Source organism: Aquarana catesbeiana, linkage group LG01, assembly GCF_042186555.1.
Source record: "Aquarana catesbeiana isolate 2022-GZ linkage group LG01, ASM4218655v1, whole genome shotgun sequence".
Classification (NCBI taxonomy): Eukaryota; Metazoa; Chordata; class Amphibia; order Anura; family Ranidae; genus Aquarana; species Aquarana catesbeiana.
Window position 1 is genome coordinate 278,826,621 of NC_133324.1, and position 15,291 is coordinate 278,841,911.

General features: G+C 42.2%; 1 protein-coding gene across 1 annotated transcript in view; it reads left to right on the forward strand.

Annotated features, from left to right (window-relative positions):
- TOP3B (DNA topoisomerase III beta) overlaps positions 1 to 8,695 on the forward strand; it is a 133,110-nt gene extending 124,415 nt beyond the window's left edge. The window contains exon 18 of the mRNA XM_073629054.1: positions 8,196 to 8,695. Coding sequence (XP_073485155.1) covers positions 8,196 to 8,665 — 470 coding nt within the window. The 3' untranslated portion in view covers positions 8,666 to 8,695. The remainder of the gene's footprint in view (positions 1 to 8,195) is intronic.
- Positions 8,696 to 15,291: the final 6,596 nt, after the last annotated feature.

A 15,291-nucleotide genomic window follows, 5' to 3' on the forward strand; every position in this document is an offset into this window, starting at 1 on the left:
ACCTGGAAAAGTTTTGCCTGGACATGAACATATCAATACCAGATCTCCCGGGCTGGCAGGAAGGCATCCCGCCCTTGCCACCTAATTCTGAACCAAAATGGCAGAAAGTAGGCCGCAAACAGCGCACATCTTTAACCGGATCCTCTCCACAACTTGCATAGATACCCTGTTTGTAGTAACACTGCTCAGTTTTACATATGCTGGCTTTGGAAGGCAAGACTTAACAATCCCATCCGCACTAATCTACCTACGTAATGGTTTGTTAAAATGGAGCAAATACCTTTCAGTTACTAACTTTATTTTATTGCCTTCAGTTTGGCACACATTGCTTAATACTCCAGGTTGCAAATAATGGCTAGGTATCTTATATTTGCAAGTTAAAGTTTCATACAGCTTCCTGTTTAAAGTGGTATTACCCTTGTAAAAGGTTCACAAATTGATGTTGTTACTTTTTATGACGCGGAGTGTCGGCGCCGGGGCATTCGGATGTTACACACCGTAACTTAGGTGTCTGTATCTGAATGCTAGAGCGTCCCTACCCTTTTTTGTGCGTGTCGTGGCGCCCTGTGCCCACGCGCCCGTACCTCCAGGTGGGGTGCGGGGGTGCTGGGCCTCATGCACATCCTGTTTTTGCACGGCAGTATTCTGTGTGCACTAGTACTCACCACCCTAGTGGTGAAAGGTGAATATTGTCCTGTTCATATTATTGTTTTTTCCTTTTCTCTCTTCACTATTTTTCTCTATATCCTCTTTCCCCTTCTCCCTATCCTCACCGCTCTCCCTACCCCATCCCTTTATCCTCTGTCTCAGGTCCACCTCCTCAGGCTATATGTACACATGTATGGCCTATCTCGGCACCCATGGCTAAGGTAAATTTCATTTCTATTAATGTACGGGGGTTATATGCTCCTGGGAAGAGACATAACCTATACAGAGAGCTGGGTCGTTTGCAGGGGGATGTGATTTTCCTGCAGGAGACCCATCTTACGCTTACCACGAAGGTTAAGCTATGTTCACATCACTATCCCACGTGGTATTATAGTCTTTCGGATGTACACAAGGCAAAAGGTGTGGCCATTGGGTTCCGTAGAGGCTTTGCATTTACATTAGATTCCATGCTAAGTGACCCACTAGGTCGATACTTGTTTCTTAAAGGCACCCTGGGCAGTATGCCCTGTACTTTGGCAACTCTATATTCACCTAACCATAATCAGGCCGGTTTTATTTCATCCACACTTAAGAAATTGAGGGACTTTTCTCATGGATGCATTCTCCTTGCAGGGGACTTTAACACACCCCTGGAACCTGTCATTGACACTTCCAGGGGGACCTCTAGCATTCCCCATACGCGTCTTCGGTTTATTCTGAAAAACCTACATGATGCACAATTAATGGACACCTGGAGGATCATGCATCCTAGGGTAAGAGACTTCACACACTACTCTCAGGTTTATCAGACCTATTCTAGAATAGATTTGTTTTTCATCGACCATTATCATTTACCCTTACTAACGGGGTCCTCAATTGAAACCTCGCCCCTCTCAGATCATTCTCCAATTAAGATCACTATCAAAATCCCATCCCTTCCCTTTAGATCCACTAATTGGAAACTTAATGAAGAGCTTCTCGCTGAGGAAATAGATAAGCTATTGGTAAGGAACTAACCCCGTACTTTCAAGAGAACGCTCAACCTGACATATCTAGAGGGATACTTTGGGAGGCGCACAAAGCCCACATACGAGGCAAACTAATAGAATTGGGAGCCAGGAAAAAAAAGGAACGTACATTTCAACAGAACAAATTACTTAGTGAAATCAAAATACTCGAACAACAACATAAAGCCAGTCAATCGATATCTGTTTTTCACACATTGACCACAAAGAGAGAGGAACTGAAATCACATTTTCACCTAGAACATAAACAAAAGACACGCATAGTGGCGCAATGTTTCCACGAGTGGGGAGATAGGCAGGGCCATCTGCTAGCTAGGTCACTGCAAAAGAAAAAGGCTACCTCTTTCAATGCCAAAATTAAAAACTCTTCATCCACTTTATACCATGACACACAGAGTATAGCGAGGGAATTTAGAGAGTTCTATCAGAACTTATATCGGGTTCAACCCCTGATTAAAGATAAGGAGGAGAGGAAGAGACTTATTGCAGATTACTTACACAGGGCTAACCTACCTAGACTATCTCCTGACTAGAGGTCGACCGATATGGGTTTTTCTCTGGCCGATGCCAAAGCCGATATTTAGAAATCGCGGTGGCCGATGGCTGATATATGATGCCGATTTTTTTGGGCCGATATATTAGGCCGATTTTTTTTTTTTCCCCCTTCATCTCATAAAATCTAACAGACCCCTTTCACACTGGGGCGTTTTTCAGGCGCTTTTGGGCTAAAAATAGCGCCTGTAAAACGGCTCCCCTGCAGTCTGTGTGAAAGCTCGAGTGCTGTCACACTGAGGCGATGCGCTGGCAGGATGTTAAAAAAAAGTCCTGCAAGCAGCATCTTTGGAGCGGTGTATACCGCTCCTCCACCACTCCTGCCCATTGAAATGAATGCGCACCGCTGCCGAAGCGCCTGCAAAGCGTTTCGGCAGCAGCGCTTCAGGGGCGCATTTAACCCCTTCTTCGGCCGCTAGCTGGGTTATAAGCGCCCCGCTAGCAGCCGAATAGCGCCGCTAAAATGATGGTAAAGCGCCGCTAAAATTAACAGCGTTTTACCGTCAACGCATGCCCGCTCCAGTGTGGAAGCAGCCTTAAGTAATAAGTGATACAGAAAATTTTTTATATTTAAACATTTATTAAACAAAACAAACCTCCGATCAGTTCACTTGTATGTAGAATTTAGATTAAAAAAAAATAACTATATCTTAAATATTAAATACACAAAAACAGGTAATCAAAACTTTTGGACGAAAAAAAATGGGCTAACTTTACTGCTTTTTTTTTTTTTTTTAATTTCATTAGTGTATTTTAAAAAAAAAACTTGCGTTTGAAAGACCGCTGCGCAAATACCGCGTGACATAAAATATTGCAACAACCGCTATTTTATTCCCTAGGGTCTCTGCTAAAAAAAAAATGTATATAATGTTTGGGGGTTCTAAGTGATTTTCTAGCAGAAAATACAGGATTTTTACTTGTAAGCAACAAATGTCAGAAAAGATTTAGTCTTTAAATGGTTAAACTGAAAACTTCTCCATGGAGTTCAGTCTATTGATGATAAAAGAACCTGAAAGAGATACAATGTATCTTCTTATCAGACTTGGCAGGCTGCCCAGAGGAGGAGAGAAGAAAACTTCAGACAACTTGCAATTGACTTCTATTACAGAAGTCATTTGCAAGTCCCGCTGAATCGGCTTTTTTTATCAGCACAATCGGCCGATGCCGATTAAGTAAAAAAAGCCAGATATATCGGTCGACCTCTACTCCTGACATTCTTAATTCATTGGAGGGGGAGATCACCACCTCGGAACTCCGTGTTGCCCTAAAATCCATGACTACGGGTAAGGCACCGGGTCCGGATGGATTTACGGCAGCCTATTACCACTCTTTTACAGACATATTGTTACTTCACCTAGCAGCTTATGCTAGCGCGATATCCGTAGGTGGTGACCTCCGACCAGAGACCACTCATGCACACATCTCAGTTATCCCCAAACCAGGTAAAGACCCCACTAACTGCGGAAGTTACCGCCCCATTTCATTACTCAATATTGACGCTAAATTATACGCTAAGGCCATTGCCAATAGACTTCTCCCTCTATTACCACAATGGATTTCTAAGGATCAGACAGGTTTCATCCCAGGCAGGGAAGCGAGAGACAATGCGCTTAGATCTCTTCTACTTATTTCACATGTTCGTGGATCCTCCCAGCCCACCCTCCTTCTTTCGACTGACGCGGAAAAAGCGTTTGATAGGGTGGACTGGGAGTTCCTAATATCCACGTTAACTCATCTGGGCATAGGGCCATCGTTGATAGCTCAAATTTCTGCGCTTTATAAACGTCCTACAGCACAATTGCATATCAATGGTTCCTTAAGTGACTCCTTTACTCTACACAATGGTACGAGACAGGGCTGTCCCTTATCCCCGATCCTATTTGCCCTTTCATTAGAACCCTTCCTCTCTATCGTCAGGCAAAACCCAAGTATTCACGGAATAGTTGTAGGAGAGTCTGAACACAAGTATGCTGCATATGCAGATGACATACTATTCTATGTACAACAACCACTGATAACTCTACCCAACCTATTGTCAGAACTTTCACAATTTAGCAAGGTATCGAATTTCAAAATCAACATGTCTAAATCAGAAATCCTGAATATTTCCATCCCCAACCCTATGGTATCACAATTGAAACAGGCCTTTCCCTTTAGCTGGCAGGAGAGGAAAATGAAGTATCTAGGCATCTTTCTCACCCCAAATCTGACCTCATTATTTCGTACAAATTATATCCCACTCTTAAACACGATTAGGTCTGACCTGCAGAGGTGGTCCCAGTCCGCCCATTCATGGTTGAGTAGAATTGGAGTTGTAAAAATGAATATCCTGCCCAGGGTGCTATTTTTATTTCAGATGATACCATATGGCATACCCTTAGGCTTTTTTAAACTACTTAACGCTGTTATTAGTAGATACGTTTGGAATAGACGTAGACCTAGACTGTCTAGATCCCTTATTATTAGATCCAAGAGAGATGGAGGCCTTGCCCTCCCAGACCTTAGGTCTTATTTCAGGGCAGCTGTGTTAACAAGAATATCGGACTGGAAATATCAAAGGGACTCTAAAAAATGGGTATCTCTGGAAATGGATCTCAGCGGCAGGGACCTCTCTTCTCAAATTTGTATTCCAGGGAAATATAGAAATTTATCCAAAGCTACATCCCCGCTGTCTCGCTCAGCTCTCATGTTATGGGACAAGCTTTGCAAGCTGTTTAAGTGGTCATATAACTCTCCACTACCCCCCCTGTCTGGACATAACTACTTTCCACCTGGAAAAACTGACCCTGGGATGCGAACATGGAATCTAGGTCCTCACACCCTACTTCATCATGTTACCAACGCATCAGGGATACTCCCCATGTCTACGTTACTCCCCAACTCTAACATCACCCCAATGGATCAATGGAGGTATAGACAACTAGCAGCGTTTGTACACTCTCTTCCGAAACCTCTGAGATCCCTCTCGGAACTATCTCCTTTGGAAGCTGCTTTCTCAGAAGATCAACCAGTGGGGAAACCAGTGTCATACTTTTATCAGTCTTTGATTAAATTACTTTCTCCATCTTTACCAACGTTTATACACAACTGGGAAGAGGACCTTCAAATTGCATTACAACCAAAACAAAAGAATGACATCCTTACCCTAGCTCACACATCCTCCAGAGCATCGAGGCTCGCAGAAGTTAACTATAAATTATTAACAAGGTGGCATTACACGCCAGTTATCTTAAAGAAGCTTTTCCCACAGACCTCCCCATTGTGTTGGTTCTGTCCCTTGATCCGCCCATTTTGGCTGACCATTTTACACTGGATTAAAGAGATTCAGGGGTGGGAGATTCCCAATGACCCGTGGTATGTCTTGTTCCATTGCTCAGGTAGTGCAATCGGATCATATAAAAGATCAATTACTCCACACTTATGTAATGCTGCAAAGGCACTCATTCCTCTATATTGGTAAAAAACTTCCATTCCAACATTGCGTAAATGGATAATGAAAGTAGATCATGTCTACTATATGGAAGACATAACCCTTACTTTAAAAAACAAATCAAACCTTGCCAAAAAAATATGGTCCTGTTGGTTTGCCTTCAAATATACTACCGCATATGCTTATATTATGTCTCATCCTGAGTGAGGTATTTATAGAGCTTAGTACCAGTGCATCTGGGATTATGGACCTGGACAGACTCATACCCCTCCCCTCCTTCCCTTAATTACCCCACCCCCCCTTCCCCAGTCCTCCCCCTTACCTCTTCTTCTTCCTTTTTACTTCTTCCTTCTTGGTCCTTTTTCTTTTCCCCTTCTTTTTCCTATCTCTTTATTTTATTGTGATGTTATATGAAGAAGTATGCTATTACTTGTCACTATACATGTTATGTGTTCTTCGAGTTACTCTTATATGTGAAATGGCTGTTATTTGACACATTGAGCAAAGTATGCTTTTTATATTCTGTCTATTTTTATTTTTCTCAATAAAAACTAATTAAACAAAAAAGAATATCAACCAAAAATCCAGAAAAAAAACATAATACAAATGTTATAAATTGAGTTGCAGTTCAATTAGTAAAATAAGTATTTGATCCCCAAGACTAACTTACCCTGTTTCCCCTCAAAATAAGACCTAGCGTGATTGTCAGTGATGGCTGCAATATAAGCCCTACCCCCCAAATAAGCCCTACTCTGTTTCCCCGAAAATAAGCCCTACCCTGAAAATAAGACCTACAAGGACTTTAACTAGGGCTTATTTGGGGGGTAGGGCTTATATTTCAGCCATCACCGACAATCACGCTAGGTCTTATTTTCGGGGAAACAGGGTAGTACTTAGTGGAGAAACTTGACGAGTGGAGAAAACATGATTTTTTACTTAGTGGAGAAACCCATGTTGGCAAGCACAGAGGTAAGATGTTTCTTGTAGTTGGTAACCAGGTTTGCACACATCTCAGGAGGGATTTTGGTCCACTCTCTTTTTTACAGATCTTCTCTAAATCCTTAAGGTTTTTTGGCTGTCGCTTGGCAACTCGAAGTTTCAGCTCCCTCCATAAATTTTCTGTAGGATTAAGGTCTGGAGACTGGCTGGGCCACTCCATGACCTTAATGTGCTTACTCTTCAGCCACTCCTCTGTTGCCTTGGCAGTGTGTTTTTGGTCATTGGCATGCTGGAAGATCCATCTTCTGTGTTCTGGCTGAGGGAAGAAGGTTCTCATCCAAGATTTTACACTACATGGCCCCATCCATTGGCCCCTCAATGTGGCAAAGTCAACCTGTACCTTTAGCAGAGAAACAGCCTTTAAAGCATACTGTATCCACCTCCTTACTAGACTGTAGGGATGCTGTTCTCAGTGTCATAGTCAGCATTTTTCAAGTCAAGTTAATGCCAAAGAGCTCAATTTTGGTCTCATCTGACCACAGCACTTTCTCCCAATCCTTCTCTGAGTCTGAATCATTTAGATGTTCATGTGCCTTCTTTAGGAGGGGGACCTTGTGGGCGCTGCAGGATTTCAGTCAATGACGGCGTATTTGTGTTACCAATGGTTTGTTTGGTGACTGTGGTCCCAACTGCCTTGAGATCATTCACAAGCTCCTCCCGTGTAGTTCTGGGCTGATCCCTAACTTTTCCCATCATCCTTACCCCATGAGGCGATATCTCGCATGCAACTCCAGACCGAGGGTGATTGATGGTTATATATTGTATTCCTTCCATTTAAGAAAAATCGCTCAGTTGTCTACAATCTTGTCCCTGATGTCCTTTGACAGCTCTTTGGTCTTGTCCATGATGGTGAGGTTTGAATGGAAGAAAGAGATTCTGTGGACATTTGTCTTTTATACACATAATGAGTTGTCATTAGGAGCACCTTCTTAAATTGACAGGACTAATCTGTGTACCACATGCGCACATACTGTAGCCAGTATTATTGTTGGTAGGGGATCAAATACTTATTTTACTCACTGAACTGTAACTCCATTTATAACATTTGTATCATGTGTTTTTTTCTGAATTTTTGGTTGCTATTCTGTCTCCATCATTTAAAATTCACCTATAATAACCATGATAGACCCTTCATTTCTTTGTAAGTGGGCAAAGTAACAAAATCTGCAGAGGATCAAATAATTATTTTCCCCACTGTATTTGCTTTCCTCGTAGAAATACGGTATAGTAAATGTGCTTTTACAGCCCTTCTCAGTGGAAGAGTGTTGAAATATTAAAAATATAACTTATCCTGTACATGACTTTTATGTTGGCTGCTGTTGATTTGCTGCCTGATTTACATACATAATCTGCACTACAGAAGTTACAAACTCCTATATGGAATATATAAATTATTTTAGGTGAACTGTATGACCTGAAAATAGTGTAGTTTTATTTTTGATGCAGTATTGGCAAATGTGTGCCTATCTGTCTATTTGACCTTCCAGCTGTTATCTAACTAGTAATCTTTCATTTCTTTTTTTCTTTATCTCTCTGTTTAGGAATGGGGTGCAATGAGTGCACCCACCCTACATGCCAGCATTCCCTAAGTATGCATGGCATTGCACAGTGTGTGGAATGTGAGAATGGAGTGATGGTCTTGGACCCCACGTCTGGTCCTAAATGGAAGATGTCCTGTAACAAGTGTAATGTCATGGTGCACTTCTTTGAGAATGCTCATCGAGTTCGGGTGTCTGCAGATACCTGTGAGGTGTGCGATGCTGCACTTGTCCTTGTAGACTTTAACAAGGCTAAGAGTCCATTGCCTGGAGATCAGACACAACATACTGGCTGTGTGTTTTGTGACACAATCTTCCAAGACTTGGTTGAACTTAAACATGCCACTATGAGACACCCAATGCACAGAGGGGGGCAAGGAAGAAAACAGGGAAGAGGGAGAGGTAGAGGCCGACGAGGCAATCCTAAAAAACCCAAGGACAAAATGGCTGCTTTAGCAGCATACTTTGTATAACATGATCTTTGACATGTTTAATAAAAACTTATCTTAAAAAAATGTGTGACTAGAACTTTACTGGAAACTGACAGAAATAGTGGGGTACGGTCTGAAATGAAATGGTTTAGGTTTCTGTTCAGATGTTTGAAATCGTGGCTCAGATTTCTAGCCTATGAACTTCAGCTATTAAGAAAATGATGTTCAGTACTTATGTTTGACCTCATGTTAGAATTTAAGTCTGTTGAAAAGCCAATTTCCTGACAAAGCTTTTTGTTTTTAATAGATGAGAGGAGGGTTTAGAACCTCTGTCAGCTGTTTATTTTTGTGTTCACTATCAGAAACCTTTAGTTCTACTTCCTGTTCCTGTGATTCTACCTTAAAGGGAAATTAACATAGACAGCAAAAATCATTCCTGCCAGGTTCTAAATGTCCTAATCTATTCAATACAAAAAGAAGTTTATTCTTGAGCTGAGTTTTAATTAAAAGTCCTGTTAAAGTGTTACTAAACCCAAAAAGGTTTTTAGCTTGCTTGCATTAAGGTAAAAAACCTTTTCAGTTTCCTTGTGCCCCCCTCCCTCCCCCTGTCTTAAGGGGATGAGAGGGGAGAAGTGATCAGCGCTGTACAGGGCTGCATCTTTTCTCCCCTTACTTCCTCTCTTACACAGCATTTGAGCAGCAGCAGGAGCCATTGGCTCTTGCTGCTGTCAATCAGATGCAGTGAGGAGGAAGTGTGGGGGGGGGGCCTAAGTCCCACTGTGTAAGTCTATGGAGCGCAGCTCTGCAGATGCACGGGGACTACACTCTCCCCATAGACTGGCTATGGTAGTCACTCAAAAAAAGATGAGGAGCCAAGATTGCCACCGGGGACCCCAAAAGAGGAGGATTGGGGCCACTCTCTGCAATACCACTGCACAGAGCAAGTAAGTATAACATGTTTGTCATTTTAATTTAAAAAATTGAGTTTAGTAACACTTTAAGGCTGGCCATACATGGTTGAATTTCGAAAGAATTTTCTTTTGAAAATCAGAAGTTTTGTGATCCGATGGTGCCACCATTGATTTCGAAATTCGGCCAACCAAGCCTTCAATTTCACTTCATGTTGCTATAGAAAATAATTTTTGTGACTGGGAATCTTCTTTTCTTTCCGGGAATTTCTTTTCTTGCACATGCACATTTCTTTTTCGATTACATTTCTCACGCGATTCTCCCATCATTGATTAGAAAATCGTTTGCTTTTCAAAAAATTTCCAACATGTCCGATTACTCAAATTCGATGGCCGCACGAAAATCAGCTGTTGCTGCAGCCCACTAATGGTGCGAAATACGAATGAAAATTCTAAGATAAGATTTTTGAAAGAAAATTCTTTCGAAATTCGACCCATGTATGGCCTGCCTAAGTCTGCATATTTGGGAAAACTGAATGCTTCAGAAGGTAACAAAACATTGCTTTCCATCCTGCCATTGTGAAGACATGAAACAAATAGGTCCCAACTTCTAAATGCTGTAAATTGTAAACTGTAGTGTGTGCAGGAAAATTTCACAAAGCATTTGCAGAGATTTCAGCTGGCTTTCTTAAACCATTTGACCTCCGAAAGATTTACCCCCCTTCATGATCAGGCCATTTTTTTTGCGATACAGCACTGCGTTATTTTAGCTGACAGTTGCGCAGGGTAATGCAATGCTGTACCTAAATGAAATTTGTCATTTTTTTCCACAAATAGAGCTTTCTTTTGGTTGTTTTTAATCACCTCTACGGTTTTTTATTTTTTGCACTTGTAACAAAAAAAGATCGACAATTTTGAAAAAAAAAAAAAAAAAACAATATTTTTTACTTTCTGCTCTAAAACATATCCAATAAAAAAATTTCCAAAATCGAATTTCTTCATAAATTTAGGCTAATGTGTATTCTGCTACATGTCTTTGGTAAAAATAAATATCCCAATAAGTGTATATTGATTGGTTCGCACAAAAGTTGTAGAGTCTACAAACTATGGGATATATACTGGAATTTTTAATTTTTTTTTAACTTGTAATGGCGGGACTGCGATATTGCGGCAGGCAATCGGACGCTGACACTTTGCGGGAACCAGTGACACTAATGCCCCGTACACACGGTCGGATTTTCCGATGGAAAATGTGTGATAGGACCTTGTTGTCGGAAATTCCGACCGTGTGTAGGCTCCATCACACATTTTCCATCGGATTTTCCGATACACAAAGTTTCAGAGCAGGATATAAAATTTTCCGACAACAAAATCCGTTGTTGGAAATTCCGATCGTGTGTACACAAATCCGACGGACAAAATGCCACGCATGCTCAGAATAAATAAAGAGATGAAAGCTATTGGCCACTGCCCCATTTATAGTCCCGACGTACGTGTTTTACGTCACCACGTTTAGAACGATCGGATTTTCCGACAACTTTGTGTGACCGTGTGTATGCAAGACAAGTTTGAGCCAACATCCGTCGGAAAAAATCCTAGGATTTTGTTGTCGGAATGTCCGAAAAAGTCCGACCGTGTGTACGGGGCATAAGACTGTGATCAGTGCTAAAAAAATATGCACTGTCACTATAACAATGAAACGGGCTGGGAAGGAGTTAAACATCAGGATCAATCAAAGGGTTAACTGTGTGCCTAGCCAGTGTTTTTTAGTTTACTGTGTGAGGTGCTTTTACTAGGAAATCCTTCACTTCCCCCATCAGAATTGAGCCCTGCCTTGTTTACATACGCAGAGCTTCATCCTGTGTGTTTTTCCGACGATCGGTAGGTGCCGGCGGGCATCCATTCACCTGCACCCGCTGATCAGCTTCTGCTGTGACAAATTACAGCAGAAGAAGTACGTGTGCGCCCCCTACCCGGAAATGCAGAATCGCATATATACGTGATTCTGTGCAGTGCGGCCACCCTGTAGCAGTAAATCTGCTATGGGGCGACTGTGTGAGAGAGGGAATTGTAGAACATAGGATGAAGAGCAGTTACTTGAACTGAATGCACTTAAAGTGAAAGTACAGTCAAAAATATTTTTCTAATAATTATATGCAAAATATCTTTATCTTCGACATTATTCATTTTCTGTATAGCTGATTGCCAAGCTTAGAAAGTCTAATTAAAGCTAGACAATCAGCTTCTTCCTGTTCTTCAGGGACAACCTTACTTCCTTATTTCTGAATTCTGCATGGGAGCCTCTCACTTCCTGACAACGTTGTCCTTCTCTTCTACACAGGCATGCCTACTGTTCACTTTAACCGCCCCTGTCTTGCCCAGCCCCCCCTCATCCCTCCTCTCCTTCCCAGATCTCCTCCTGTCTTCATAGCCTAGTTTTGACCAGCAGCTTCTCATGAGAGAGAGGGGGGAGGGCAGGCTTTGGAAGTATGTTCTGTTTGTTAGAAACTGTAATATAGATTACAATGCAACATGCTGTAGATTTTCTAAAATGTATAACCACGTGGTTGTTTCTGCATGGCACTGTAATAGGACTGTGTGCATGGTGTGGCACTGTGATGGGCACTGTGTGCATGGTGTGGCACACACCCAGCTAAGGGAGCTACATGTGAGTAATGAGTTTAACCACTTAAGGACCGAGCCTCTTTCTGAGATTTTTTGTTTAGTAGTTAAAAACAGGTTTTTTTGCTAGAAAATTACTTAGAACCCCCAAACATTATACATTTTTTTTCTAACACCCTAGAGAATAAAATGGTGGTCGTTGCAATACTTTCTGTTACACCGTATTTGCGCAGCGGTCTTACAAGCACACTTTTTTTGGAAAAAATACACTTTTTTGAATTAAAAAAATAAGACAACAGTAAAGTTAGCCCAATTTTTTTTATATTGTGAAATATAATGTTATGCCAAGTAAATTGATACCTAACATGTCACGCTTCAAAATTGTGCCCACTCGTGGAATGGCGACAAACTTTTACCCTTAAAAAAATCTCCATGGGCGACATTTAAAAAAATTCTACAGGTTGAATGTTTTGAGTTACAGAGGAGGTCTAGGGCCAGAATTATTGCTCTTGCTGTACTGATTGTGGCGATACCTCACATGGTGTGGTTTGAACACCGTTTTCATATGCCGGCGCTACTCACGTATGCGTTCACTTCTGCACGTGAGCTCGTGGGGACAGGGAGCGTTAAAAAAAAAAATGTTTTTTCTTCTTATTTATTTTACCTTTTTATTTTTACACTGTTTTTTTTTTTTTTTTAAATTTCACTTTTATTCCTATTATGTAAACATCCCTTGTAATAGAAAAAAGCATGACAGGACCTATTAAATATGAGATCTGGGGTCAAAAAGACCTCATATTTAGACTAAAATGCAATAGGAAAAAAAAAAAAAATGGTCCTTTAAGAGCTGTGGGCGGAAATGACGTTTTGACGTTGCTTCCGCCCAGCAATTGTATGGAGACGGGTGGGGGCCATCTTCCCCTCACTCGTCTCCATACTGAGCCAGCAAGAGGACGTGATCTCGCGACAAATCTGCTGCAGAGACCACTTTTATCCTGTAGCGGACTGCCCGCTGAAAAGGAAGATTTTGCTGCTGCCATAAAAACTGCGGTGGGCGGTCCGTAAGTGGTTAAGGCTCCGTTTGCACGAGTACGACTTGTCATGCGATTTTTTGTCCAAAGTCGCATGACAAATCATACTACTGGAAACTGAGCCTTAGTCTACGTTTCCACTATTACGACCTCAAAATTGCACGATTTAGCGTGCGTCTGAGTGCAGCTTTACACTCTCTGGATCAAAGTCGCATCAAAGCATTGCATGTACCTTTTCAAAGTCGCTGATTTTCAAAGTCATATAGATGGGAACGGGTACCATTAAAATCAATGGGCTGTGACTTGTCGTGACTTTGGACACAGTCGCATCACAAGTCACGTTTCCACTATTGCAGCCACAAAGTTGCACGATTTAGAGTGCAGCTTTGATCCAATGTTACACTCTCTGGATCAAAGTTGCATCAAAGCATTGCATGTACCTTTTCAAAGTCACTGATTTTCAAAGTTGCATAGATGGGAACGGGTGCCAATGAAATCGATGGGCTTTGACTTGTCATGCGACTTTATGTCCAAAGTCACATGACAAGTTGCACTAGTGGAAACAGAGCCTTAGTGTGGTTGCCTGTACTATGATCAATGTAGACTGTGAGCTAAGACCACAGAGCACTTCCAGCTACGCTGACAGTTCCCCCCTACAAGACTAGCCTGGAAGTGACCTTTGAGCACTGTGTTTCACATAAGGTTAGGTTCACACTTGTGTGGGTCCTGCGGGTACAGCAGCCCATTAATTTGAAATAAGTTCCCGACCTTTTTATCAAAACACAGCTGCACAGAAGCACACCTGAAAATGTGCCATGTTTTCTGATGTGGGAGTTCATGGCACCCTCACGTGTCTGCTAAAGAGCAGCACATTTTGCCTGCGATTGGGGAACGTATGTGATTAGCATGCAATCCCTGACCCACATATGTGTGAACCTAGTCTAAGGTGTTTTCCAGACCACTTTCTGGCAACAAGTTAGCCATGGCATGTTTGCCAGGTCCAGAACCATTGGCATTGAGTGTAGCTGTGTGTAGGCTGATCAGGCTGGGTAACCTGGGGCTACCACATTTGGATCGCTGGATTCCTTTAAAATTTCTGCCGGTTCCTACTGTGGAAGGAGTTAACTGACCTCTGCTGGGTTAGCCCCCCCATATCAAAATTTTTGAAAAAATCTTATGCAGTTTGTTAGATCAGGTTAGATCAACCGTTGTTTGCGTTAGATCTCACACAGATGAAGCAATATTACCAGTTATTTGCTGGGGGGGCTAACCCGTCATCAGCTCCCCCTTATCAAAAAATTGACCAAAAAGTTAGTTATTTTGGAAGCAATTTGTTAGATCCGATAAGATCAAGTGGTTTTAATGTTAGATCTCACATAATTAGAGACGTATTAAGTGATTAATGAGAGGGGCTGGCCCCCCCTTATCAAATTTTCTGGCCAAAAATCATTCAGGCTAATAGATATTCGTTAGATCCGGTAAGATCTGTTTTTAATGTTAGATCATACATCATTTCAGAGATATTCCACATCAAAATAGAGATATTAGGTGGTACAGAAGGTACATCCATCGTCAACCGTCTCTGGATGGTCTCTGGAACCTTCTTTGCATGGTTCTTCAGCGGGTGCCTGTAGTCTCTCCTGTAGTCTCTCCTCACACCTCCGTTCACCTCCCTGCCTCATGGTGATCTCTCCTCAGACCAACAAGCTTAAGTCTTTAGCTAGCCCCCCTTCTTGCAAAGCTGGCTGGGCTTGGTAGTTCCACCCCCTGTAGAAATCAATGGGTCTGTATTGTGGGCCGTGGTCCTCTGCTGCTGCTTGATTGGCTCCCTCTCCCTGCCAATAGGGACACAGTAAGAGGAGAGGGAGGGGGAGAAATCCCCCACAGGGACTGACAGGCGTGCTCTCCTTCAGTGAGTGCCTGTGTCAGTGTCTATTCAGTCCGGTGGTCGCTGGCAGGAATGGCGGGAGGTACGGGACCATGGGTGATAGAGTAGCCCCCGCTACACACCCCCACCAAAGAACCTTTGGTCCGCCAAAGGAGGTAAAGAGTCTATGACCTGTTACATGCTTTTGATATACACACGGAAAAAAAAAAACAGGTTAGT